The sequence below is a fragment of the Hippichthys cyanospilos genome, chromosome 2, assembly GCF_059441005.1.
Source record: "Hippichthys cyanospilos isolate Australia breed blue-spotted pipefish chromosome 2, RoL_Hcya_1.0, whole genome shotgun sequence".
Classification (NCBI taxonomy): domain Eukaryota; kingdom Metazoa; phylum Chordata; class Actinopteri; order Syngnathiformes; family Syngnathidae; genus Hippichthys; species Hippichthys cyanospilos.
Window position 1 is genome coordinate 14,993,399 of NC_142370.1, and position 27,351 is coordinate 15,020,749.

Genomic DNA, 27,351 nt, shown 5'->3' on the forward strand with positions numbered 1-27,351 from the left:
CTGCAGTTCTGCAAAAAAAAAAGGGGCAACATCTTTTTTATGGGATCATTTAACACTTTGAAAAAAGACACAATTGGCCTGTCTTCTTTCTGTCTCTCTCTCTTTCACACACACGCACACACACACACACAAATCGTGCTGTTGGCCACTGTTTGTGAGTGGAGATGAAAAGGTCTTTTGTGGCTGGGAGGTCATTCCCATTGACGAGCAGACGTGTGAGTAGCGTCCGAGCGGCGCTTTCCCACAGTCTGCGAAGCACTCATGACTTCGTGTGCTCGGTCAACAGGCAAAGTGTGCCACTGATCAACAGGCGCCGCTTTTATTGAGGGCCAATAAAGTGCAGTAGGACGCAGTGGAGCTCGACTTCACCAGCGTTCCTCGTGTGCGGGCAATCTGAGTGTATTAGATCCTGTTTTGAAACATTATATCTATTAAGTGACAGCAATATACAAAAAACGGATATATTCTCATTCCCTATTCATCCAACCATTTATTTTCTTGAGCCGTGGTCTCCAACCTGTTTTTTTTAGACACGTAAATTCTTTTCACGAACCGGCAAATGCGGGGTTGGAATTGCGGAAAATTGCGGAAAATGCGGAATTGGAAGCTAATTTCTATGTTTTAGCATTGGTGGACCCTGGAGGCCAGCATTGACTACTCTGCTGGCCTAAGCATACTCAGAAAAATGCATTTATTTATAAATATATTTACATAGAAATAGTCTCTCCGTGGTCAGCCTGACATATTAAATCCTTTTTTTTGCAGTACTTTTAGTTGTTATATATTTAAATTGTTGGATACAAACTTCTTATCCAATCATATTGCAGCGAGCTAGTGTTGTCAGATTTCTTGAAATCTGCCAGAGTCTTCAGAATGAAAAGAGAAGGCCCTGTCTGTTGTAAGTGAATGGACACAGCTCGTTCATTTACAGAGCTTGGAACAATAATACCACGAGGCCACGACCTCACGGCAAGCTATCTGGCATTACGTAGAAATCAAAACGTAGTCACATAAGTGTCCTGTGATTGGTTAAGCCTTCCTGGTAGTCAGACAGTGTCATTTTTCTGCAAAATGGAACAAGATCTTTTTTTTTTTGCTTCAATACTTTTTTTTTTTTTGCTTCAAGACTTTTTTTTTTAACCACGATAGCAGCAGGAGGGGAAGAGGAAGATCTGGTTGCAGACATACTTGGAACACCATTTTCATGGCAGTGCTTCCAAGAAAAAGTGAATATTTTGAGCAGAAGTTGGCCAACCGCCAACAAGAAAAAGTTTGTTTTTTTCCCATCATTTTCATGAAGGAAATTATGGATTACAGCTTCTGAGTAATGCTACAAATTATCCTGCTGGGAATACCTGTTGTTTGCATCTGATCAGTTTGGTGTTTGGAGTCAAACTGGGTTTGTCAATATGAATTTTTTTACGCAAGCAGCAACTTGACACCAAATATCCGGACACTCAAAAGCAATGCTACTTTCAAAAATGTTTGGGGACACCTGTTATCGCGCATTCTCGGCATTGAAGCGTCTTAAAACTTATGGCAGAAACACTATTGGACAGACGTGGCTTTCAACATTGGTTGCCATGTTGATATAAAAACTCTTGCTGATGAACCTTGGACGCATAGATAAATCGCTCACCAGAGCTATTGAAGTCCATCTATCCATCCATCCATCCATCCATCCATCCATCCATCCATCCATCCATCCATCCATCCATCCATCCATCCATCCATCCATCCATCCATCCATTTTCTAAAGCCGCTTATCCTCACTCGGATCGCGGGCATGCTGGTGCCTATCCCAGCTGTCTTCAGGTAGTAGATGGGGGACATCCTGAACTGGTTGACAGCCATTTGCAGGGCACACAGAAATGAGCAACAACCCACCTTCACAAACACACTTTGGGTGAATACCATGCATGTTTTTGATTTGCGGGAGGAAATTGGAGAACCCGGAGAGAACGGATGTGGGCATGGTGAGAACATGCATACGTCGCCCTTTAGATACCATCACACAAATGTTGGAGGAGAACACATTTTTAAAAGAAGTAATTTATTTATTTGGTTTATCTCATTGTGCTCCCTTCATACCAAATAGGACCTTCCCCATATTAGGGTCAGAAGCAGGGTACACACTATGGCAGCACTTTTCCCTGGAGGCTCTCCAAATGCATTCGATCTGGTCTTTAATTGTTCCCATACTCACAGTGGGATCTTCTGCCTGGGAATGGCATAAGAGATAAGAGCAGTGTGCCGATAAGAGCGTGACAGCCTATCACTCTCCCTCTAATTTAGATCCTTTAACTTATAGCCTTTATCTCCCCTGGTCAGCCCCGCGTCTTCCCTGCCCCATCTTGGAGTTATTGATGTGCCTCCATTGTTACTCGAGGCAATCCCCCTTGTGCAGTCACATGGGCACTCTACGCTAATCAGACCTACCTTTGTATTCATTTATAGAAAAGCAAGGAGTTTTTTTTTTTTTTTTTTTTACTTCTTCCTCCCATTGAGCATGTAAACTGCAATGAGCTATAATATGCATTGATGATATTTTCTTGTGATTTTGCTGTTTTTTCTCTCTCTCTTTCTTTCTTTCCCTCCTGTATATATATATATATATATATATATATATATATATATATATATATATATATATATATATATATATATATATATATATATATATAATATCATTGTACGAGTCACAATAACAAGCAACACATTTTTTATGATTGTTTCATTTTTATTCAGAATTGTCATACAAAATGAGTTTTAAGAGCATAAATGTCATAGCAAAAACAGTAACACGGTCACATTCACGCACACGGCCGCAGACGTCACATCACTCAGCATCATATAATTTGGCATAGTTTATCCATTGATAAGAGAGAAATATTCTCAACACAGGCTGGCAAAACGGCAGAGATACACTGTTACGAATCGAGCAAGATATAAAACTCCACTGGAGTAAACGGGTCAACAAAACCATCATCACGCAAAACCAGAGAAAAAAAGGTTGAATGGTGAATCACAGTCAAAGCAAAGGTTTTCGAGATAAGAGAGAGCTGTGGCGTTCACAATATCTCCATCAATATGATGAGACATTGAGGAAGGAGCAGGCCCGGAAAATATTTTTCCTACAACGAGAGAAGGGGCTCAGCGTCTTCTACCAGGGCCTCCACACGGCGCTGCTGTTGCTCTCCTGCAGCCTGATGCCCTTGCTGGGCGAGCACTGCGTAGAGGAGCCCAGGTCCCCGCGGTTCACCTGGGCCCGCAGCGAGGCCCCCGTGCTGCCGGAGCCCGAGGAGAGGAAGTGCAGCGAGTCCCTCCAGCAGTGAGAGTAGCCTCGAACGTAGTCCCCGCCGCTTGTGCCGGCGGCCGGCTGCAGCTGCTGCCTCAGGAAGCTGACGGTCATCTCCAAGATATCGGCCTTCTCCAGCTTGGAGTTGGGCTCTTGCTTGTGGAATTCTTTCTCCAGGATGAGTTTGAGTTGCTCGATGCAGCTGTTGATGCGATCTCGACGCATTTTCTCCACGACGGGCTTCCTCAACTGAGGTGGGGATAAAAGTAGATTAATGCGACATCCTTTTTGGCATTGGTCACATTGTACTTATGGTTGCTCTCAGAAGACCATCATGACTCAACGCATCAAACTCTGGCGCCCAGTTGTAGACAAAGCAAAACAAAGTAACGTATGTCTGTGTTATGTCTTTTGCTCAATAGATCTGTTCTTTTCATTTTAGCAGAGTAGCAGTACCAAATTTCCAATTCCTCCTCACTTTTAACTAGGGGCGGTCAACAGCATTTTTCTCGGGTGGGTACCGATACAAGTAATCAACTCTCGAGTAGTCACCATACCAAGTACCAAAACCGCTCATACCTTTGATGCACAAAAGACAGCATCAAAAGAAAAAACAACTGATTTCAAAATAGCACTTTTCTTAAAATTTCACCGATCAGTGGTGATTTTCTGTTGTTCTAATTCTAGTTTGTGATCATAAAACTGCTCCAAGAGAACATCCGACGCCATACTTGGTTTCAGAATTCAACCATCCCAACTTTTAAAACGTATTGTAAGCCTTTTTGACCAAGCCCCCTTCTCGGTATTCTGATTTTAGATTTAATTTGTCGGCAACAGTATTTACAGTACAACAGCCCTGATGATTATGTAATCATATGATGAGGGTATTTTTTTTTTCCCCAGCGTTGGCTGGAATCCTCGTATCTCCAATATCATCACAACACATAATGATTTGAGTTGAATAGTTTGTAAAACTAACCCCGGCACTAACACTATGTAAATATGAAAATCATTCAAATGATGAGCCCAGCGATCTATACAATTTGCTTAACAGTACTCCGAGGTAAACCATAGATGACAACGACACCTCTGACACAGTCAAACATCGCTTTGGTAACAAAGAATGTTTGCAATACTGAAACATGATTAAAAATGGAGACCTTTTTTTTTAGTTTAGCTTCTGAAGAATGAAGCATGAATTTGTTATAGCATGCCACATGAAATGATGTGGATGCGACGAGGATTGCCTTGTGTATAATTACATCGCCCACATTTGATAACAACTCTGCTCCAAGACTTACTTTGATGCTGTCCCGCTCAGAGATCCCGGCATGCTGCATAAAGGAGAAGTTGGAGGAGCAAGGTGCCATGTCTGTGCAGGTGTGGAGGAGAAGCTTCTTCTTTGACAGTAGTGTTAGCTCTGGTGTCCGCGCAGGGCTTGCTCCTCTTTTTTTATAGGTTTACATTAGCATAACAAAGGCATGTGGCTCAGGCTGGGCTGGGGTTCCCACACTCTGACCAGTGGGACTCTCAACACAACAATAGAAGAGGCATCAATAACCCAGAGGTCATGTATCTCTGCCGAGCATGTTTCCCAAGATAAGCCAAGCCACACGAAGTCATCGCCACACATTTATGGTCAAAATACAATATTGTCGAGTTCAACATTTGAGAAAGAGACTTGTGGCTGTGGCTTCAAAGAGACCATTGCTGCTATTTAAAGATCAAATGCCACTGCAATAAAACAATATAAAGTGACACACTGACAGGAACAGCGGACATGTCAAATATTCCTTGAGAACAGGTGTCATACTCATTTTAAAAGGGGCAAAAAATATACAAATGAAAAAGGACTGTCCTCCTATGTATGTATGTATGTATGTATGTATGTATGTATGTATGTATGTATGTATGTATCTATCTATCTATCTATCTATCTATCTATCTATCTATCTATCTATCTATCTATCTATCTATCTATCTATCTATCCATCCATCCATCCATCCATCCATCCATCCATCCATCCATCCACCCATCCATCCATCCATCCATCCATCCAAACTACCTAGCCAGACAGCTAGCTATGTAGCTGCAGGCACTGCAGAAATCTGAGATGATTGTCCATCTGTTTGTATGAGACTTTTTTCAAGTTCATGGGGAGCAGAGGGTTTGATTCTGGGGGTTTGAGGCTTACACTACGGAAAAGCAGGAAGTCAAATGAATCTCACTGGACCTTTATAATTGTACCACAGTAAATTACTTTTTGCTTTGCTCCTCAAAACACATTTATCCTCCAGCAAACCTAGCTCATAATTTGTCTTATTTATATAAATAAAGGATGATCATATTTTATGATTAGAACTTCACACATATCTTCACCCAATTACTAGTAGTACAAATCATGTTGTGTTTGTCATGGAAGTTTTGTCAAACAATACTGACCACTGACTCTTTCTGGTCAGAGGTCCAATCTATGATTTTCCACTTTCCTGGAATGCGGCAATAGATGTGAAAATGACACAACATACGCCTTTAAAATCAGCAAGTTATAGATGAAAATTTGCATTATTATGACAAGGTCTCATCTCAAGGTACTGTATACAGACTATAAATGTTGTCAATGAGAAGACTAGCCTGTGTTGGTTGCACAGGGCACCATTCAAGTCTTTGCTGCGCCTTTAGTATACACATAGTATGGTAGTATCAAAAATATGGAGCAAAGTACTGTCTGCCGAGTACAAACATAATTTGGTCGACCACATCACATTTCATCTGAGATTTGAGGAAGGGTCTGGAGTATAAACTTGCATTTATGCATATTTGGGAGAATCTTTACTTTCCTGTGATTCATCCCACAGATGTTTTAGTGGTTTCAGTGTCCTTTGATCCTTTGAGACGTGCTTGAAACAAATTGGTTTTATTATTAGCGTAGATCTAAAGAATTATTTCATAAAATTAATAAAAACCATGACAAACGTCAATGTGAAAGTGTTATTCTTCATTTTCTATTGAGCTTAATTAACCAGGGTTGCAGCAAATATATTTGCCTATCATGCTGTATACTATCCGCATCTTATGTTGCATGATCATAACGTTTGCAGCACTCAAATTCTGGAGGCACACTTTGTCAGTAAGCCATGTGGCAACAAGTGATGTGTCGGATTAGTGTCAACTTAATGGCATTGTTAAAGCTCTTGAGAGGGAGCAGAACAGTGGTAATGGAGCAGGTCCCCAGATGTGATTGTGTGGTGTGAGTAGGCCTGTGCGCCCACTTTCCCACCAGTTCCCAACATCAGGCTCAATGCATTACAAAAGCCCCACGCTGCTCCACCCTGCTCCACTGGGAATGTTAATTGATCTTTTGTGGTTGCAGGGCTGAAGCACACGTGCATGCACACACACTCACACACATTCACACAAAGAACCTCTGCGCCATCTTCATTAAGTCAACTGTCTCCACTGCAATGACCCCAAAATTATCTTTCTACCTACGTACCATCCTCTTTTGATGATGACCTTCTATCTATCTATCTATCTATCTATCTATCTATCTATCTATCTATCTATCTATCTATCTATCTATCTATCTATCTATCTATCTATCTATCTATCTATCTATCTATCTATCTATCTATCTATCTATCTGTCTGTCTGTCTGTCTGTCTGTCTGTCTGTCTATCTATCTATCTATCTATCTATCTATCTATCTATCTATCTATCTATCTATCTATCTATCTATCCTTCCTCCATGTTCTCAGCACATAAAAATGTCATTCTTGTGAGTGTGGCCTCCAAACAGTAGCTTCATTATGTGTCGTCTTCTTTATGTCTTCCCCATTGCTTGGTTGTCTTATTTGAGCACCCCCTTCCAAGTGCGAGCAAAGAAGCGTTTCCCTCCCACTCGCAAAGTTTCGGAATTCCTGCCATAAAGTGCGGCTGGTCAGCGGCAGAGAGCGTCTTCCCGTCAAGCCGTCCCTCTGTGAGTGCGCTCTCTGTGGTTTCCCACAGTCGGCGGCCATTCAAACGGGGCCCCTGGACAGGAACAATAGAAGTGTGTCTTGTTACACATCACATTAGCTACGGTGTTTGATCTCTTGTTGGAGGTGGACGGTGGGTATATGGGGGGCGGCGGCCCAGGCCTGCTGTGCCATCTGGCTCGGCCAACTAGACCCTGAGAAAGTCCCAGAAAAGGAATGCCACATTCCGCACACAAGTTGTACACTCACATACACACACAAATAGTTGTGAAAGGCTTTAGAAGCACTTGACACATAATTCAAGCACGAGACGGCACACCCCAACCTCCGGAGCACAAACGGGACACAAAAGAGGGGACGGGGTTCACCAAATGTGCACCAACCAGATGAAAATTGCCTGAGAACGCAAGCTTACGGGCAGTGGATGAAATCAAGTACGGGTGCAATTCATTCGCGTTTATATCATTTGGGTGGGGGTTTCAATGGTAAACATCCCTGCCATGTGCAGCACTTGACTGCACACTGGAAGCATCTCAGATTAATTGAAGCGAGAAATCCAAATCCTCTTGCTGTTTTACGAATATGTTTTAACCCTCCCATGGCTTTCAGCAGTAGCGATCTTGTGGCAATTTGTGGTAGCTGGGATAGGCTGACGAATTGCCCAATTTCACACACCAAATTACAGGAGGATTCACGCAAAAAAAAAGTATTTTCCGATTAAAACTAAATAATGATTAAAGACAGTGACGCCTAATTATATAGTGTGCTGTGAGGGATGAACCTTCTTTGATAATATAACACAGCACCAGACAAAAGTTTGGAAACATCCACCAATTCTGTACTTAGTATTCATTATTTTCCTGAGCAGTAGATACATACTTTCTGCAAATCATCATCTTCATGAAGAAATTGTAACGACGTTATTTAATAAGATAGAAAGGTTATTAGAACATAACATGTTTTATTATTTAGATTATTTATAGTAGGACACTTTTGCCAAGATAACAATCAGCTTTATAATATAAATGACTTTCTGTTCACAACTGTAGCCAGAGTAGCCACCTGTTGGAGGTTTGTTTAGTGTTCCACCAAGTATATAATATACTGAGTATATAATATACTGTACATTTGAGCAAGGTGAGACAAGATGGGTATTATTTATGTGACTGTTTTTGTTTATCAATGTCCTGTAAGATTTGTTCTTAAAACATTTTTCGGTACATGTTGGAAAACATTGATATTGTTTTCTTTGGAGCAGATGTACAACTTCAATGTACTTTCTGAAATAAACACATGAGAAATATGTAGGCTTTGCAGAGCTTCATTTGAAGCTTTTTTTATTCAAATTCTTCTCAAGGAAGCACACATAAATCCTCAAAAGGATTTCAAAGCAGAACATGACATTCATTTTGAACAATACTTTGACACTCCCACGAAAATGTGGTGTCAAACATAAGGCTGCACATAGTGACAATAGTGTGAAATCAAAAAAGGAATGACAGCACGAGCGAACCCATAGGATTCGTTGTTGGACATTGAAGTGACACACGGTATCAAACACAAAAAGTCTTGAATAAATCTGAACCCAACTTGGATGTCAGTAGAAAACAGTCACATTGTGACCACACCGGTCATTCAGTAAAACCTGAACCTTATCAAATCCTCCCAAAGGAATACTGGCACACGGCCGCTATTTGGCCACACGGTGACCCAAAAGACTTTGACTTCACGGAGTCTTTAACTTGTTGCTTTCGCTCCTCCTTCGGCATCTACCAAGGCCTCCACAGGCCTGCGCCGGCCGGGCCAGCACCCTTACCGGAGCCGAGGGGTGAGGCCGGAGGCGACGGCGCGCTTTGAGTAGCGCCACTGCTCCCGCCCGATGCCTGCATGTCCCGAAAGTGTCCGAGCAGTCGCTTCTGGGCTGGGCTTTGGACCTTGTAGCGGGACAGGAAGCTGACGGCCTGGTGAACGCAGTGCGCATAGCCATTGGATGAGGAGGAGGAAGAGGAGAAAGAGGAGGAGGGTCGCCGCTGCTGCCAGCTCCTCAGGTAGCACACGGCCATCTCCAGGATATCGGCCTTCTCCTGCTTGGAGTCCGGCTGCTGTCTGAGGAACTCGGGGCCCAAGAGGGACTTGAGCTGCTCGATGCTGGTGTTGATGCGGTCTCGCCTCAGCTTCTCTACCATCGGTTTTCTCAGCTGAAATCAAGTAAGCGCAAATATTGAGTCCTCCCGGCATTGTGAAAGGTTTTCACAAGTTTCAGCGCGTTTCAAGAGAGGCACCGAGCGTGGAACGGAGGTTACCTTGTGAGCTGACGTTTCTTTGGAGAAGTGACTCGGCTCAGAAACTGCAGGAGGCATGCTTGCAGGTCTGCTGGTTCTCTAAATGTGAACTGCCTTCCTCTGTGCCCGCTCCCTGTATTTATACACGCCAATCTCCATATCAATGTGTGGGTCTCAGGCTCAGCGGAGGTTCTCACACTCCCTGAGCCAATGAGAGGGCCGGGAAGGCCTCAGAAGAACGCAGGGCTGCCACATGCTCAATGAAGTGTTTATGGCCCCGGGGACAATACAGTGTGTCTCCGGGGAGCAGGTGGAGGGATAGACTGGGAGAGAAAAGAGCCCGGGTGGGGCACTGGAGAGGGGAGGGGGTTACTGACCTGCTGCTTGTGTTGATATGGGAAAGTGGTGACCCTCTGAGGGAAGCACGCCGGACTCCCTTGATGTAATCATACACAAAATGAACGGATGCACAGGGTGCGCACGTGGCGCTTTAAACAAAAAACAAAAAGGATTCTGACACATAGCCGTTACACGAACGTCCTCATCGCAACTTGTACGTAAAGTACCATCCCAAAATGTTTGCTATTTATGTATTTGCTGAGTGCAGTTACAAGAAAACCGAATGATTTTCAATTATGATCCATCATCAAATGGTTGAGATGTCCCCTTAGCGATTGAAAATGATGAGGGTTTGGAAATTGACAGATTTTGAAGTTGGAGACAGGTTTTGGTTTTCAATACATACAATATTTATAGTATACATGGATAAACAGGCCAATGATATTGTTTGACCTTATCGGTCAACTGAATCTGAATTATCTCTTAAAACTGAATTGATTATTTATTTGATCATTATCCAGTATTGAGTGCAGTCATATCTGTTGCCATTTGTCATTGGACTTCAGCACCAAATTAGCGTGAGAACAGTGCGCAAAGACTTTGATGTGTCATTAAGTTCCTTCCCTTTGAACCTGTTTTTTTTTTTTTTTGGGGGGGGGGGGGGGGGGGGGGGTCTTCGCAGTAGACATCACCGTGTAAACACACACTGTGTCCACACACTCCTAGCACAAGTTCACACATCCGACGCACTCCTGCCTGCTCCAGTCTTCCCACGGCCTGACTGCACATCCTGCTGTACTGCCTGCGTCTTTCATGGATATGTGTCCAACTGTGAACTTTAGTAGACCGTCACCATTGTGTTTGTGTGTCTGTCTGATGTTCTTCGCTTGCTCGCTCATGGAGTCAGATGCTTTTGTGCATTTTTTGCGTTCACATCTGGACTTGAAATTGCCTCAATAAAGCATAGCGAGCATAAAGTCTGGGGCAGTACTGACTAGAATGAAATGAGGAACAGGGATGGGATAGGGTGGAATAGAGTAGTGGTTCGCAATCTTTTTTCAATTATGTCCCTATGTGATTTTTTTTTCAGCCAAGTACCAAGTACTAAGCATCACAAAGCATTATTGGTTGGATGACAAAAAAAAAAAATATCAGCAAATTAACAAGCTAGATCAGAGGTGTCAAACTCGTTTTTACCATGGGCCACATTATAGTTATAATTTTTGTTGGAGGGCCATTATGACTGTGAAGTCAAAAAAATTTGACGTATGATGTTCACAAATTCATACTTTAAAATCAGAGGCTGCTAAAAACTGTTCAAAAGGGGCATTGATAACAAAAAAATTACAAAAGTTGAACACAACTTGAAAATTGTGCATTCTAGCCAGAAACTTGGAAGTCATAGTTAGCACTTGGCAGGCCACATAAAAAGATGTGGTGGGCCACATCTGGCCTTGAGTTTGACACCTGTGAGCTAGATCATGTTCATCTGTTACATTTCTGGCTCGTTTGCCAGAAAATGGCATCACTCATATCACCTTGTATTCATATAAAACGCAGTCAAATATATGCACACGTTTTGCAAAGGAGTCACCATAACACAGTTTGGCAATGAATAGCTTCATGTTTCAAATAATTTGCTCTTGTTTTGTAAAGGGAAACATACCAAAACAAACCACAAAATAAAAGTTTGCAGGAAATCTGTTAAAATGTCACGCACCCCATGAGTTGCCATTATACACCGACAGGTACACGCAAACTGGCATTTGAGAACCATAGAGGATAGAGTAGTAGTAATATAGTAGGTAGAAGGTGTGGCGTACAGTGGCGAGCAGGCTAGAGCAGCGGTTCTCAAATGGATGTTCACGAAGGCAATGCAGGGAGTATGTTATTTTTTTTACCAGGGCTACCTGCGAAAACCCTATCAGTAAATCTAACTGAATGAGCAGATTATGTACTGTAAACTAATTTAGTATTGCTCAGTTGTTATAGTCACTTCTTTGCAAAATGTTACATGCCTTTATTTTGTTTTGTTTGATGTGGATGCATATTGTCTTCAGCAACTGACGACATCGTGTCCCGGCAGAAGAGTCAGAAACTAAGAAGAGGATGTTACACAATCTGTCTTCTGAATTAAGCACACTTAGAGGTAACAAGAAAAAAATCTAGTTCCAAAATTTGATAAAGACCCAGAACAGCACTCTGTTTTGAGTCTTTTTTTTCCATCCATCCAAAATTGCCATGCTATAGTTAGCTTCAGTGACAACAAGAGGCACACTTCACTAGTGTGCAGGTTAGCATTAGCATCCAGCTTCATCGCACTTCTACACAATGCAGGTAAAATCCTTCAATCGCCTTTAAAGAGTGACAATGTGCGGGATGTGCGTAGACATTCCAACTTCTTGTGTCCTGTTTATGATTATGTGGATGCCACCCAGTGTCCAAAATGAGACACTCCAGCATCATTTTATTTTGTTCAATTCTTGACACTTCACGGCACTCCCTGCAAAGAAATTCTACAACCATAAATTTGTGGGGGGAATTTTCATTCCTCTGGATGTCATTGTATATTTATTTATTTAATGATGTATTTATTTCTTTTCAGTTCTTAATGCGACATAATTCAAGCACAAGATGGCACACTCGTTATTATACAAAATAATGTATTTCATGAAAATAATGGAAAAAAGATGAGATATTTTCCATTCATTTCATGCAATTAACGGAAAAAAATATTTTACTGGGATACATTGGGGACGAAAAAAAATAGGTATTTTACATAATTTCCTTCTTTTAGTTTATTTTATTTTTTTCAATACATACTTACAGTTGATTCCCGCTATTTGTGAGGAATTGGGACCAGACTGGCGTCCATAGCAAAATCGACATATAATTGATACAAACGGTCTTTAGGATATATAGTATGTTTTTACTCGTTCGGTTTGCTTAAGGATAGATTTTACTTCATGCGACCCCTGAGTTTGACACCCCTGGTATAAAACATAACAAAACTAAGGCACGTAAGGAGTTACTGCATCACAAATTGCCAATAAGTCACTCAATGTTCCAATTAATTGACCCTTACTCTGAAAAGAAAAATTCATGGCATTAAAAGGCATTAAATTGGATTTGATGATACCTGCAGAATGCCTGTTAAAATCTGACGTACCCCCAAAGTGCCTTCATGTAGCCCAGGGTTACATGTACCAACCATTTGAGAACCTCTGTTTTACAGAATGTAGACATCTTGTCCAAATAGAAGTTTTAAACATTACGAGCATAAAATCGTATTGCTTACATTTGATTAGCCTTCTTTACCTCATTAAATAAATACAGCGATTGTAACTTGGAGAAGACACATTTTGGTATTATTACTGATTTTTGTACTGACAAAATATGTCTACCAAAACACTTTGTTCTATTAAAAAAAAAAAACGCAGAAAACATGCTAAGTTATCCATTGAAGTTAGAATTATAGGAGTAGCTATTTCTTCCTAAAAAGTTTCAGAATCCCTGGTATAGATATAGACAGACAAAAGCACACACACGCGCGCGCACGCACGAGCTGCAGCTGGCCGTGTCTCGGTCACACACTTCTTTCCCCTGCCTTGTGTTGAACGTGGGAGATGAGGAGCTCCTGAGCTTCCCACACTGCAGTGTTAATGACACTGAGGCTGCCGCACAAAGGAAGTGTGCCCTATTCAACAGAGATATTGAGTGACTCCCCTCCTACCACACACACACACACACACACACACACACACACACACACACACAGGGGAACAGAGCCTTGTCAACAGTGCTTCCAGGCACACCATCTGGACTCATGGTAGCTATTGTCAATCTAGGAGATGCTCTCCGTGTGAACTGGAGGCTGAAATAGAGACTGAGAAAATACACTGAGTGTGTGTGCGTGTGTTTGCGTGTATACGTGTGCATGAGTGTGTTTGGTGAGAAACATCATTTACTGTATGTTTGGCAATCTTTTTTTTTTTTTTTTAATGTTCAATGGCACAAAAAAATAACAGCAACATTTTAGGCCTGTTATATTGCGGGTCCAATTAACCTGTTTTGAAGTGTCTGCTTCTCACTAATGATGCTCTGTGTCAGTGTGCCCCGCGATTATGATTAATTATCAAACAAAAGTGTATGAAACTATTAGTAAAGTCTGTATTTGGATTTTATATAGGAGTAAAAAAATATTGCAATTAAACTTCACATGGCAAAAACAATGCCCCCTCACACCCCCCCATCCCCTTTTCCAAGATTTTAAATTGACACTTGACATAGGAGGTGGATTTTTGTTTAAAAAACCTTGAAATAAAGTTGTGCTAAATATGACTATATGACTGATTTATGATTTCTTCCCAATGTCCCATGTCTATTGTATTTCCAGTACAGCAAAGAAAGCATCATAAAAGCAGAATGAAAAACTGTGATCTTCGACAGGATGTCGATGTTTGGTGACCAGACGATCAGGTAGACCCGGTTCTGTAAAGTTCTGCCTTTACACTGGGTTATACGCGTACATGGTAATATTTTTGCTCTGTTGGTTTATTTTCAGATCTTGGGACAGATGTTTGGTCCCTGTTCTCACCAGACATCAGCTGGGGGTGACAAGAGGCCAGTAAGGCAGGGTGGCTTTGGGTGGCCTCCCACCTGTTTGTTTGGAGTCAAGCCATTGTATGTGATGAATTCAACTCATTTATCCCCATGTTGCATTGTCGAAATGCCACTTTGTGATTGGCCGAACGCCGTGAGAAACTGTGTCTCATTAAATCCATGGCAGAGGGTATAAAAAAAAAAAACAGGGGATCTCGGGGTGACTGTTACGCCAGATCTTCTCCAGGAAGACACGAGTCAGGACTACAACACGGAAATCAGCATGATCGAGCAAAATACCAAGTAAGTGTAAATGTGCTTGAAGTTATGCTAAATGGTAAAGTCATATTTGTTGCAAAAAATGGTATACATTTATTCAACAGTCTATTCTACATATTTTGCAGTGTTTAAACTGACTGCATTGTTTCTGGTATGTGCGTTAAATTTTTCTGTCCAGTCAGAGTATAGACTCGATGCGTTGCCGTGGTAATCTAATCAAAGCCACTGAGTATACCAAAAGACCAAAAAAAAAATACCAAAAATAATGGTAATGGTAATGGTAATAGTGGTAAAATAATGGTAATACAAGGTAAATAATAGTCAATCAAATTTTAGATTTGAATGAGAAGGATCACGGTTTTCCCTTATGAGACTGGTTGACCAAAAAATGAGCCAAGTTTTGACGAGAAAATAACTTATGTATTTAATAGGCAATGATTTATTTATATTTTTTGTCAAGTTTGGAAATATTGGTTCAGAACTGCTGGATTTTTTAATAATTTATGATTAAAAAAATGGTCATGTAACATGAGCATTAGAATGAACGCCTATATAATCATGTATTACGATATATACTTAACCAACGCATCTCCCATCCTCATCCTCAGCGTGTGCAAGGTGATGCTGATGGAGAGGAAGTGCGCAGACAAAGCAGCGAGGCTCCGCTCGGCCTTGCAGAGGCAACTCAGCGCGGGGATATCCGGCTCAAGCATGGACGCGTGGGACAAGACAGTGTCATTCTTCGCGGTGAAGAAAGCCTTCATCTTCCACAACGGTTACACTAAATCGTCCAGGAGAGCCCTGCGCGTGTTTCCTTCGCCTGCTGATGACGTCACCCCACTGTGCTGTCAGTGATTTATGGAGTCAACGTTTTCATTTTTATACAAGCTGCAAAAGTTGAGATTTTTTTTGTGTATTGGTAAAGTGGTTCAATTGGGGGGGGGGGGGGGGGGGGGGGTTACCTCCCAAATACCTGATTTGCCCAAAAATGGGCTTTGATTATTATCTTTTAAAACGCCATAAGCCTTAATATTTGTTGAAAGTGCTCTCAGAAAGACCACATTGTTGAGGTTTGCTGGGGGGATAAAAGCCATATTCCTTTGTACAAAGGACGTTTAGTTTATGCTGATGCATATTATACCGTTGTTGTTTTGGAATCTACCACGGTGCTTCTCTAAATGGCATTCAAAAGCAAGTCTCGTTTTGAGTAATTGCTGTCTGCCAAACTGCTGTGAGTGGTCACGTTGTGTGCAATAAAAAAACATGACACTTGGTTGTGTGCTATTAGTTGAAGCAAACAGATGCGTGTTTATTTTTATTGCATTTTAGGCAGAACCACAGGCCAGTTTTAATCCACACACACATTATTTATATATATTTATTTTGTTCATCAGATGCCCACCATACACATACGTTCGAGATATGCACCGTCTGTGGACAACATTTTAGTCCAAGGGTAGCAAATTGGTGAGCACCCGGATTACATCACAGGATGGTGGACATGGTCAGTATTGTTATGGGTATGGGCATCAAAAAATGGTCACAAAGTCCTCGTAATCATATATCAACTTTATTAATGATAAGGGCAAATTCAAAAAGCAGACATTCAGCAACATTTGAACAACTGTAGCAGCGGGCGAATGAACAATAAAGTAAGTCAAGTCCACGCCATGCATTCAGCTGGCAAACACCACTACTCGCTCAAGGTTGGTGCCCATAAAACTACGCTGCCCCTCGCTGGCCAGAAACAGCAGCTCTATTGCCACCTTTTCTTCTTGATTTACTTATTCATTTATTTTTTTGGACAACTATGATTGGAGCACTCATTAAAAAAAAAAAAAAAAACCAAAGCAAAACGTGAGTACAAACAATAGTGTTTAAGGATATAACGTAAATGAGCTTTATTTTGTATTGAAACATATCACTGCAACAGATGGAACTCTTGACAAAGAGTTGTTACCAAGGCATAGTGTCAAGGATGGAAATAAACCATACTCCAATACTTTATTTTCCTTCTTGCTGCCGCTTGCCAAATTGATCAAACAACCCCTGTTCATACACACTAAACAAAAACGGCGTCTCACTTTAATTCCAGTTCGAACCATACGACGACGACCAAATGAGGACACGTTAGATCACGAGCACGCAAGCCGTTCTCGGTCATATTAAAACACGCTGAGCAAAACCTTAAAAAAGGAAACAAAAGCAAAACAAGATAAAAATCGACTGCCGCTCTCGTGGCGCCGTGGGATCCATGTCCAACTGCCGGACATCGCGGCTCTTCATCATCTTTGTTTGCTTTGTGTGGAATTAGTTGTGTGCTCAATACATCATGGTGTATTAGAAGATTACACAGATACTGTTTAAGGTTCAACTGAAGATGTCGTCAAGAGATTTGGGGGTGGATTTCAAGACCAAGCGTGGTGTACAGACTGTGCACAAAAAGGAAACGTGTTTATTTGGTGGCTGTCCCAAATGTATTTGCGATGAGGTTTGGATCGGGAACTTGGCTTGCAGGCGGGATCACGCTAGCCGTCAGGGCAAAGAGTTCAACAAATCCTGCAGGAAGAGGTCTGGATCTGGGATTTCGGAGAGGAGACCTGAAACATGTACACTACTTAAGTCTCGATGGAAAATGAGACTGGGTTATTACTCCCAGCAAGTAACTGGAACATTCCGCATACTTTGAATTGCCCAGAAATCAAAAATTACATAAAGTGTTTGTGGGCGATTTATGGGACAGTGTGTATGTTTTAGAGTCATTCAGTAGCAAACAAAAACTCAATTAAAAAAACCCACAAAGTTCAATAACATGCGAAAAAAGTTCTATCACATTTTTTTGAAATAGTCATGTCTAATATTCAGATAATAAACACAACTGAATTGTAAAGGATTTAAATAAGGGTTAAATGTTTAAATATTTCATTCAGTTATTCCTGGTGTGAACTCATGCTGCTCAAATGACTTGAATCGTATGTCTGTCTTACAACAAACTTTTGAACTGTGTCTGAGAATGGATATACAATTTATATTTACCTTGTCGACACAAGGTCTCCTTCATTAGCTTTGCCAGGTTAGTTCATCTTTCAAATGACACATTTCTCATGCTGATGCAAATTAAGTTGTTTTGCCATTCTACCTTTCTATCTTGCTATAGCATATCTCTCTGCTGTTTGAGTGCATGTGTGGAATACTGACCGACAACGTCAAAAAACTCTGCCAGGGATTCGGCGGGCATGAGTTCATCTTGGAATGCCCTTAGCACACGCTCCGAGGCCTCGTAGATGGGCATGTCGTTGTGGCGCACATATTCGGCAAGCGAGAAGGACCAGCCACCTTCCGTATTGCTGGTGGGAACTTTCTGCAAAGGCGCGAGGCAAAAAAACAAAACAAAACAAAACAAAAAATAGTCATACAATGGTACCTTGATACTTAGTTAAAAAAAAAAAAAGAAATTGGACTCTGTAGCATGCATGTTCAACATGACAGCCGACACACAAGTACAACGTTGCCATTACCCTTTGCAGCGGAAACAACACAGCTCAGTACTAGAAATCGGCTGCTGGTTTACGAGCCAGAAATGGTCGCATGACACAGTTTTTCTTGGACATTTCAATGCAATCCACGTCTAAATAGGATTCTTTTCATGACAATAGGAAAAGTTTTTTTGACTACGGAGGCATTTGAGTTACCAACTTAGGAATTGGATGCACCGATTGAAGATTTTGGACATTACCCTGAACATGTCATAGACGAGATCCACCAAACCCCAGAAGAGAAGGGGCGAGCGATAGACCGCATATTCCTTTGGTACTTTATCTGTCAATCTGAGGAAAAGAAGGAAGGACAGCAAAGGTGAGGGGTGCTCATCACGCGTTTTCAAAACACTGACACTCAAAGGTGTCGACAACCGGGCCGTACTTGTTGGTGCTGCTTGCCGACACCTTGCGTGCGTGTGCGTTGACCAGGAGTCTCCGCAGGAAGTAAACGCGTAAGGTTCTCCAGCGTTCGGGCGGCATGATGTGCATGGCCATGACGGTGTAGTAGTGCGGCCCTTCGACCTCGTATGAGCTCTCCACCCATTTCTCACATGGCTGCTCCTGGAAGCTCTGCAGGTTCTTTTCCTCCCGAGAAGTAGCTCGCGTTCTGTTGGGTTTGCGATGGGATGGATACCCACATACAACATGAGCGGTGGCATTAGGTTAAAGGTTTCTCGCCCTACCAGTTTTGCAGTTTTATAGGCGACAACTTGAAATGTGTAAGCTTGCGTGTGCTGAACAGAAGATTATTTTGGCAAGCACGTTTTTCCGACACGCTCAACTTTGATTTTCACTGTAGTCATAGTTCCGCCAGTGCACAATTTTACTTCGTTACATGAGTGTCATTTCAACATCCAAAATGTATTTAGATTTTTACCTGAGCAATTTTTTTCCATTTTAATGGACATTTGTGGCTATTTACATGTAAAAAGCGTCTCTCCCTACGAAAATTTTGTGTTATGAAATAACTTCCGGAACAAATTCATTTCATAAGGAGGGGTGCCACTGTACTTGATTCATTTAGTGAGAACCTTTTTAGGCCCTCATTTAACCAAACACTTGAAAAGTGCCTGGGATTGATTGACTTCACGCTTATAATGTAAAAATATGTTGTTAGCATCATGCTGGCTTCCTCAATTAGAACCTTGCACAAATTCTAGGATTTTTGAAAGGCACGATTTCTTTGAACTTTTTCAACCTTTGCTTCCTCTTTCAAAGGCTATCATGTTTTTCTTTCAATTTTAACTGCAAGAGCTTTCATTTGGCCATGTCTCAATACAATACAAGGCTACTTTTTGTGAGCTATGACAAATAGCTGTCTCCAAGGGCAAAATTAGGATGGTAAAGTGTAGAACTTGTTCTCTTGCTGTACATACGTGTTGAGCACATAGAGCACGGTGTGGATGATGTAAGGGATCAGGTGGATGTTGCTTTCTCGGCCTCCTCCTCCTGTGTCCACGCTGAATGATTGTTCGGTCGCAAAGCGAAGGAACAGCAGTTTGGTGTCATGGATGTTGAGTTGGTAGGTGGGCTCCCGCTGACCTGTGCACTCCTGCAGATATGTGTTGTGTCTGGGTGGCAAAGAAACGTGACGAAAATCAGCATTCGACACTTTCATTTTCGATCAGCGCATGCAGTGGGCATACTGATTGATATTTGGCAGCAGTAGCTAAAAAAAGACAAGAGAAACTGGGTCTAGTTACAGAAGGGATGGCAGGTTCTTTCTTTCTTTCCTTCTAGGAATTACAACTACACACACAACTGATGCATATTTTTACCGTGCCAAGCATGTAGCAAATGCAGATTCTGGCACATGCGGCCCCCAAACAGGAAGCAGTCCATTGCACTTGGTGTTGGCGTTCTGGAGAGCGGCGCTTTCCCACTCTTCACGCCCACGGGCTAGCCTGCGGTGGAGGGAAAACAAAGTAAAAATAAATTCGATGTGGATACCCTGAGTTGTAGATGCCTTTGTAAAAAGCAAAGACGTTGCTACCTGACAGCTGCCAGATGGCAGTCGTAGTGAACAATGTTAAAGTGCGACACAGTGCTGTAGCCCTGCTGCTTGCGAGGCTTGCTCTCAAATTCCTCTAATGATACCCGCTTTGTAAAAGTGTAAATGCCCAGGACCTTAGTAGGCTGCAATCAAAAGCACACTTGTTAAATGGCGGCACCTCACTCAAAACCCAATAAGGAAACGTGTCTGGTTGTACCTGGAATTTGTAACCTTCTCTACAGATACAACAAGTCAAACCGGGCTCCTCTATCAACTCCTCCATTTGTTTCAACAGTGATGTCTTTGTCACCACTTGACCTTTCTCATTGGTCTGAAAGGCAAATGCACACAAACTATGTTCCATCCACACACTTTTTGGTGACGCATATAAAAACAAACAAAGAAAAAATATAACGTGAAAAAAGTGTACCGTCATGCCCAGTGTTCCCAAAGCTTTCTGTCTCATGGCCATGGCCATGCGCTTCTTCTCAGCTTTGGTTTCCCTGCGCGCCGCTTCAATCTTTAGATTGACGTCGCTGTGCTCCCTCAGTGCTTCCAGAAGGTTCTCTGCAAGCGTGCCAATACCTTCGTCGCTGGAAACCTGCTCCAGCTTGTGCAGGTTGGTAATTGAATCAGTGCCTATCAGCACCTAGACAAAAAAAAAAAAAAAATAAACGTTTTCCACCCCATACTTGGACTTAATCCTGGCTCTTATTAAATAGAATTAAATGTGATACATAGCATTTCCTTAAAAAGTTTACTACCTGTGTGGGGGGATGCTGGGTAGCCAAACCGCGAAGCAATCTTAGAATGAAGGGTAGCGCCGGTCGAGAGAGGAACTTCTTCCAGATGTCGGCATCCAAACTGTCCAAAAAAACAAACAAAAAACAAACTTCAGCCTGTGGAACCAATTTTGATGCCATTATCAAACAGCATATAAGAATAACAAGCCCCATACTTTTGGGCGTTTGGGATATGTTTCTTCATGTAGTCCAGTGCATTTTGAGTGATTCCTTTTTGCAGAATGAGATCTTTCAGCTGATGGCCATTACTGTTGTTTTTTATCCCAGCGGCAATTTTACAAAAGCAATCCAGAAACACTTTGTCATCCGCGCTATGGTCATCATCATACCTGAAAAGTATAAAGGTTTTAGTGTACCATGTGTAAAAACACTGAGATTACAGTGCATTAAGACACAGATTAGTTACGCATGTTTACGAATACCACAGCAATACCCACTTGTCAAAACTGCAACAAGGTTTGAAGCGCTCGACCAAGATCCTCATCTTCTCCAGTTCTCCAAATGACAAGTATGGGATGATTCGAAGCAAACCCTGCAGCACGCTAGGGTTGGAGCGCACAAACGGAGTGTTGATCTGATCTAGCAACATGACAAGCTGATCTTTGTCGCCTGTCAACAACAAGTTTCCCTAGAAAAACAAGTACACTGATTATAAAGACAATTATTGCACCTCTTTTCAAAAGGAGGTTAGGATTTCCATTAGAGTGGGTTCATGTTTCTGTTTCGGCCCAGCTTCCTAATTCTTGTTTGGCCTCCAATGGTGGCAGTCTGTGCTCTTGAGGATTCACGTCGCATCTTTGGTAACCTACCTTGTCCTCCGAAATCTCTGCATTAGCTTCGTCCAGAATGATCTCCATGATGCTCAAGACTTGCTCTGCTATTGAGGCCCCACCGCTGTCCTTATTCTCTCGTTCTGCCACTAAAGCCTGCAACAGATACAAGGTATTCATGTACCATAATTCCTTAACGTGTGTAATAAAAACTTTGTTAAGAATGCATCACATTCACCATCAACTCCTCAGCCACTGTAAGAACAAATGTCACTTACAAGGTTTAGGGTTCCGAGCATGACGTTGAGTGTGTTCATCTCTGGTTTCACGAGTTGTTGTCGGTTTATTTTCACTTTCAAACAAAAACTGAATAACTTCAGTAAAACCTAAAGGGACAAAGATCAACTTGGAGTTACAAAAAAGATCACGCTTTCTCCATGCTGTCAATAGAATTCTTGCATCTGCAAAGCCTCTACATTTCAGAAAAAAAGCCCAAAAACGAAGTATGTTATAAGGATTAGAATTAGAAAGTACTGACACTTAGCCGCCGCCAGCCGTTTCCGTCAGAACTGACCCCAGCCCTCAACAAGAAGTCACAACTAGTGACTTTGTTACGTCATCTTACTGAAGTCTATTTTAACCCTATTTTGTCCAGTTCTTTGATCTTCACATCAGAGGCAGTTCAAATCAAAGAGAAAAAAGGCATTGAAAGAAGAAACTAGAAAGCTTCAAGTTTTACCCAGATGGTGACAATATGACAAATTTCAACATAGCATGACCTTTATCACGCTATCAGTCGTGTCCTACCATCCTTCGGCTAAAATACTGTGAGAATGGTTTGGAAGAAAATGACCCAAAATGGTCACAAATGCACATGCGTAGAAGGTCCAAGTCCCATTAGCATTTAGCGGAAGAGAGAGTGCAAGCGGCAGAAAACATTCTGTACGCAAACCTACTTTTGCAACTGACAGGTTTTCATCTGTAATTAACCTTTAGAGCTATTTATCTCTTTTCGGAAACATGTTTACTCACACAAATCTAACCTAACAATTTCCATTTGTTTAGTAAGCATAACAGACCACATGGTGAATGACCATTAGAATCAAGTTGTGAAACCTATTAAATTGGCTATATTGGGACATGATTCCGCCAGACATCAACAGCATTAAGTTGACAATGAACTCAAACCATTGGTGAGATACGAACGCAGCCCATTTTTAAGCACAGAGCACATTCGTTTACTTGCTTATTCAAATGGGACTGAACCTAGTATTGTATTTGTAGCATGTTTCACTCGTCCATTGCCTATGAAGCAGTGTCAGCTTACCGTGAGTAGATGACGTCCCTGTTTGAAGTCTTTGATTCCGGACAGCCGATTGAGCATACACTCCAGACCGCCACACTGTGCCATAACTCCTGCCATCTTGTACACATCCTCATCATCCTCCTCCTCATCTGGATAAAGTTGAATGCCAGACATTTTTAGATGGTTGTGACAGTAAAGTCCTTCAGTGAGATTATGCCTCAAACATAAATAAAATGATTTGCTTAAGAAAGCAAGAAAGTCAGACGAAAGTCAGAAAGCCAGACGAAAGTCGAAAGAGTGTGGAAGATGATAAAAGACAAGTAACAGAACCTGTGGTTGAGTCCAGCGACTCAATGAACTCCTCTGTTGCATCTCCTAGGAGCCCTCTCATTCGATAAATGATTCTCATTGGCTCACCCTTGAAAAAGAAAGAATCATGTTAGCTTGATGACTAAACATTTTCAAGTACTTTGAAAGGCTGAGTCATTATTGGCATTATTTTTGCTTTTGCATTGGAAACCTACCTCATTTGTCGGGCACCAGACCTTCTTGTAGACTTCAGCAACAGAGAGATCCAAGCTTATGATTTTATTATTCACCAGAAGCTGATGAAAACAAAAAGACACACAACATGTTTCTTGCAATGACTTAGCTTGATGACAATATGAGGTGAAACGTAAAATGACGGCCTATGAAAACAGCAAAGTGCAGATTGGTTTTACCTCCATGCCACTATCATCTTCAAGGAGTGCTACCAGGTCACAATCTTGGCAGATCTTGTTCTTAATGTCCCTCATAAGAGGACCAATGCCTGGCTCGTTGCTACTGTAAGGGTTTCCTGGCATGCGACCTTGAAGGAAATCCTCCTGCTGAGGATCTTTTTCCAAGGTTACAAAGAACTCAGTCACCTCATTCTCCTCCTTAAAAGCAAAAAAGTGAAATTGAGATTCACAAGTAATTGTTCTTTAAAACTGTATTTTAACTTAAATAAACCTAGGGTAAAGCTATCTTACAGGATAAATTATGCTACACAGCCTCTCAAAAATGAAGACAGGTGTCCTGTAGTCATCCAAATTGTATCTCTTTGCAGTCTCAATACACACTGCCATGAAAGCCTTTGTTTCAGACTCGGTCCCTACGAGTAGCACAAAATGGTCAGAATCCTTGTGTAAAATGTTAACTGTGGGGGAAAAAAATGATGCAAACATTGTTAAGATTGCACTTGACATAAACCTGTGGTCATGTCCTCTAGCATCTCCAGCAGCATATCCTGAGTCTCATCTATGAGTTTGGTGCGCTGCACCACCAGCTTCCTCAGACACAAGTAACCATTCAGCACTGTGCCAACCAGTCGGCTCTTAAAATGACGCTTAATGGACTCCACCTCCACAAATGATGATAGCAATCCTGTCATGACACAACATCATTTTTTCAAATACTTGAAATAGAACACTTAAACTGATCATGTACTTCAATACTACAAACCAGTAAAGCTCTTGAGAGCATAGCCTTGTTGCAAGTCCGTGCTCAGTGTTGCCTCCTCCAGGGCCAACAGGTTTGCTATTTCCTATGAGACACATTCGGACACAGAACTGAAATATGTGCACAACTCACACTTTTATTGGCACATGACTATAAACACATTTTACTGTAGGCTATCAAAAGCAGTTCGCGCTACTTATGAATCGCTTTCTTGAGGTAATGATATTAGAGAACAATTCTAAATCATGCTTTACCTTGGTGATGAGATTGCCGATGTAGGGAAGGACTCCACGTGCGGCCAAGTAAACCTTCCAGTGTGTTGGTTTGATGAGCTTTTGGTAGAGACCAAGATACTCTGCTGCACACTCTCCAGCCAAACTCAGCTCATCCAGATAACTAACCAACATGTGAAAAACAGTCACACTACTCATGACTTTTCTGGCTATATGCGACTTGGGAATGGCAAGGATTTATCTCAATTATCACAACAGTCATTATCTATGCTGACCACAATTTAAATGCATGCGCTGCCTTAATTCTTCTATGAGTCTTACCTGGTGAGCAGACCCAAGACTTGTTGTTTGCGGCTGGGGATTGTCGTGAGGGCCTCCACAATTGTGCAAGCGGCCTGTCTAGCAGCTTGAGTGGCAGGTGTGAAAAGGACCTATATCAAAAATACACCCAAGTCAACCGTTTTCTACTATGAGTGCATTTGTGCGAGTGATACATAATTTGCCTATCTTTATTTACCTGCCGCAGCCAATTGTTGTGGCTCAACCTGAGCAGGCGAGGGAAAAGAATTTCCCCTCTTCTGGACCTCATGAACTGCTTCCATTTCCACACATACTTCTCAAGCAGATATTGCTTCCGCAATTCACCCTTCCCCTGTGGCTTTGTTACAATCTCATGGCCTGTCATGCCCATAAATTGGCAAGAGCAATTTGGACAAAAATGAGTACTCAGCCACAATAACATGTTTGCTGCTTGTCTATATAATACTTACATCTTGCAGGGAGACATTTTTTCCAGGCCTCATATGAAGCTTTGGGATCTTTCTTCAGCCACATTTGGGCCTGAGCATGGATTTCATTACTGTATGGCCTAACGGTGGTCAGTGATTCAGTGGCAGCATCCTTTAACAGATTGATAGGTGGTCAGGTGTGATTAAAAACTACAGTACATAACCAAGCATGGGTATACATTTAATCATTTTTCTTACACTGTGTAAATCAGCATTGGGACCCGTTTGGCAAAGTTGCAGTTTTTATTTTTGGGCTTAACATCAAACATTTAGCTAGCTGTCTCCCATTAACCCAATCAGCACACTTCAATGGACCCTGAGGCAAAGGAAAACCTCAGCATGATTCTTCAATATTCACCTTGTTCTTCTTACTAGTGGGGGCAGGGGGTTTGATTAGCTTCTGCAGGATTTTCAGGCACATGAGGGTGATGTTCTCCACCACAACAGGCGTCTTGATGTTAACTGACATGAGGAACAGACTGAGAGCTACAAGAAAAAAAAAAGTACAGATTTAGATGGAAGTATGACACAACATTGGCCTATAAGGTAAGGTTAGGGTTAGGTAGCAATTTACCCAGTTAAATATTTAGGGATAAATAAGTCGCAAATCTCTTTGTTAATGCATCAAAATAATAGCCACTTACCACAGCGCAGACGCAACTCCCAACAACCTCCCTCTTTTGAAATAGAGTCAGTTAACAGCAGCATTTCATACTGCAGATTACTAACCTGTTGTACAAAAAAAAAAAAAACATTCTTTTAAATTTTACATTGCCCAGTCGCTCTCACGTTTCACAGCTTGAATAATAAATAATAAAGCACACAAACCAGGTCAGGATTGGCCCAGTGACCTTTCAGGGCAGCTGAAACCTTGGCAATGATAAGGTCATTCATCTGCTGAGTAGCTTCTGGGTGATCTCTAGAAAACAAATTATTACTTAAGAATCAAAGTCGCAAAAAAATGTACAACCAATAAAAAGTAGTGCATATTGTTTCGTCAAACCATATCAAGCAAGTTCAGCTTGTGCAATGAAAACCTATTTTATTTAACCCCAATAGGATCTAGAGCCCCGTCATACCTGGTAAGTAAACAGATTAGCTGGCGCACTTCCTCTCGCATGGCTGCAGTCCCCCTCCGCAAGTTGTACTCAAAAAGCTCACGGATGAGCCCCTGAAGGACAAGGATCTGCCGGAGGGCGGGGTTGCTGGCCAGCGCACGCAGCAGTGTGATACAGTGACCCGTGACTGCTGAGGCACAGCCATAACACTTGTTAGAGGAAGTGTGGCCACAGCCCAGCACAGAGAGAGCTCGGTACTGGCTGGCCGTGAAGGTTGGTTGGTGGTTGCTGCTGCTTCGGGAGGACTTGGTGGCAGCCTCGCGCTGCTGCAGATCATATTCAAGCAGCTCTTTGCGTGAGGCAAGCACTTTCTGTCGGGGAAAAACAAAAAAGAATCAAGGCAAGCACTTTCTGTGGAAAAAAGGGAAGAATTAAACAAAAGTCATATACATTGTGTAAGTAGAGTGATAAAAATAAAAATGCTTCAGCATGATAGGAAGCCATATGTACCGTAAGTCCCCAAATATAAGACATACCTCTGTATGGAACGCACATTTAATTTTTGGATCAAATTCTGGCACTTTCTATGTTAACGTGTATA

The 27,351-nt window shown here is 41.8% G+C and overlaps 3 protein-coding genes and 1 long non-coding RNA gene across 4 annotated transcripts in view; 1 reads left to right on the plus strand and 3 right to left on the minus strand.

Moving 5' to 3' along the window:
• Positions 1 to 2,761: 2,761 nt before the first annotated feature.
• her12 (hairy-related 12) lies at positions 2,762 to 4,761 on the minus strand. The gene is made up of 2 exons (XM_088408120.1): positions 4,600 to 4,761; positions 2,762 to 3,547 (listed from the first exon to the last, which is right to left on the minus strand). The coding sequence occupies exons 1-2, from the start codon at positions 4,666 to 4,668 to the stop codon at positions 3,164 to 3,166; spliced, it is 453 nt and encodes a 150-aa protein (XP_088264246.1). The 5' UTR covers positions 4,669 to 4,761; the 3' UTR covers positions 2,762 to 3,163.
• Positions 4,762 to 8,581: 3,820 nt separating this feature from the next.
• Positions 8,582 to 9,710, minus strand: LOC148427529 (transcription factor HES-5-like). Its single transcript, XM_088408060.1, has 2 exons — positions 9,580 to 9,710; positions 8,582 to 9,474 (listed from the first exon to the last, which is right to left on the minus strand). Exons 1-2 carry the CDS (start codon positions 9,634 to 9,636, stop codon positions 9,046 to 9,048), a joined length of 486 nt encoding a protein of 161 aa, XP_088264186.1. The 5' UTR covers positions 9,637 to 9,710; the 3' UTR covers positions 8,582 to 9,045.
• Positions 9,711 to 14,606: 4,896 nt separating this feature from the next.
• Positions 14,607 to 15,676, plus strand: LOC148427530 (uncharacterized). The gene is made up of 2 exons (XR_015868252.1): positions 14,607 to 14,802; positions 15,387 to 15,676. It is a non-coding gene; the product is annotated as an uncharacterized LOC148427530 (long non-coding RNA).
• A 653-nt stretch (positions 15,677 to 16,329) lies between these two features.
• ubr4 (ubiquitin protein ligase E3 component n-recognin 4) overlaps positions 16,330 to 27,351 on the minus strand; it is a 56,615-nt gene continuing 45,593 nt past the window's right edge. The window contains exons 78-106 of the mRNA XM_088407776.1: positions 26,772 to 27,121; positions 26,521 to 26,611; positions 26,337 to 26,421; positions 26,051 to 26,178; positions 25,675 to 25,804; positions 25,422 to 25,582; positions 25,226 to 25,335; positions 24,926 to 25,067; positions 24,675 to 24,756; positions 24,423 to 24,596; positions 24,203 to 24,324; positions 23,912 to 24,109; positions 23,714 to 23,794; positions 23,520 to 23,607; positions 23,211 to 23,338; positions 22,162 to 22,269; positions 21,923 to 22,039; positions 21,551 to 21,741; positions 21,269 to 21,442; positions 21,075 to 21,174; positions 20,741 to 20,959; positions 20,528 to 20,641; positions 20,311 to 20,453; positions 20,096 to 20,221; positions 19,694 to 19,888; positions 18,700 to 18,924; positions 18,515 to 18,605; positions 17,977 to 18,139; positions 16,330 to 17,378 (exon numbers count right to left, since the gene is read on the minus strand). Coding sequence (XP_088263902.1) covers positions 17,314 to 17,378; positions 17,977 to 18,139; positions 18,515 to 18,605; positions 18,700 to 18,924; positions 19,694 to 19,888; positions 20,096 to 20,221; positions 20,311 to 20,453; positions 20,528 to 20,641; positions 20,741 to 20,959; positions 21,075 to 21,174; positions 21,269 to 21,442; positions 21,551 to 21,741; positions 21,923 to 22,039; positions 22,162 to 22,269; positions 23,211 to 23,338; positions 23,520 to 23,607; positions 23,714 to 23,794; positions 23,912 to 24,109; positions 24,203 to 24,324; positions 24,423 to 24,596; positions 24,675 to 24,756; positions 24,926 to 25,067; positions 25,226 to 25,335; positions 25,422 to 25,582; positions 25,675 to 25,804; positions 26,051 to 26,178; positions 26,337 to 26,421; positions 26,521 to 26,611; positions 26,772 to 27,121 — 4,101 coding nt within the window. The 3' untranslated portion in view covers positions 16,330 to 17,313. The remainder of the gene's footprint in view (positions 17,379 to 17,976; positions 18,140 to 18,514; positions 18,606 to 18,699; positions 18,925 to 19,693; positions 19,889 to 20,095; positions 20,222 to 20,310; positions 20,454 to 20,527; positions 20,642 to 20,740; positions 20,960 to 21,074; positions 21,175 to 21,268; positions 21,443 to 21,550; positions 21,742 to 21,922; positions 22,040 to 22,161; positions 22,270 to 23,210; positions 23,339 to 23,519; positions 23,608 to 23,713; positions 23,795 to 23,911; positions 24,110 to 24,202; positions 24,325 to 24,422; positions 24,597 to 24,674; positions 24,757 to 24,925; positions 25,068 to 25,225; positions 25,336 to 25,421; positions 25,583 to 25,674; positions 25,805 to 26,050; positions 26,179 to 26,336; positions 26,422 to 26,520; positions 26,612 to 26,771; positions 27,122 to 27,351) is intronic.

Coding starts and splice junctions, on each gene's coding strand:
- her12 (XM_088408120.1), bottom strand. CDS start 4,668: ATGGCACCTTGCTCCTCCAACTTCTCCTTTATGCAGCATGCCGGGATC. Junction 3,548..4,599: donor CTGAGCGGGACAGCATCAAA/GTAAGTCTTGGA, acceptor TCCCCACCTCAG/TTGAGGAAGCCCGTCGTGGA.
- LOC148427529 (XM_088408060.1), bottom strand. CDS start 9,636: ATGCCTCCTGCAGTTTCTGAGCCGAGTCACTTCTCCAAAGAAACGTCA. Junction 9,475..9,579: donor AAGAAACGTCAGCTCACAAG/GTAACCTCCGTT, acceptor ACTTGATTTCAG/CTGAGAAAACCGATGGTAGA.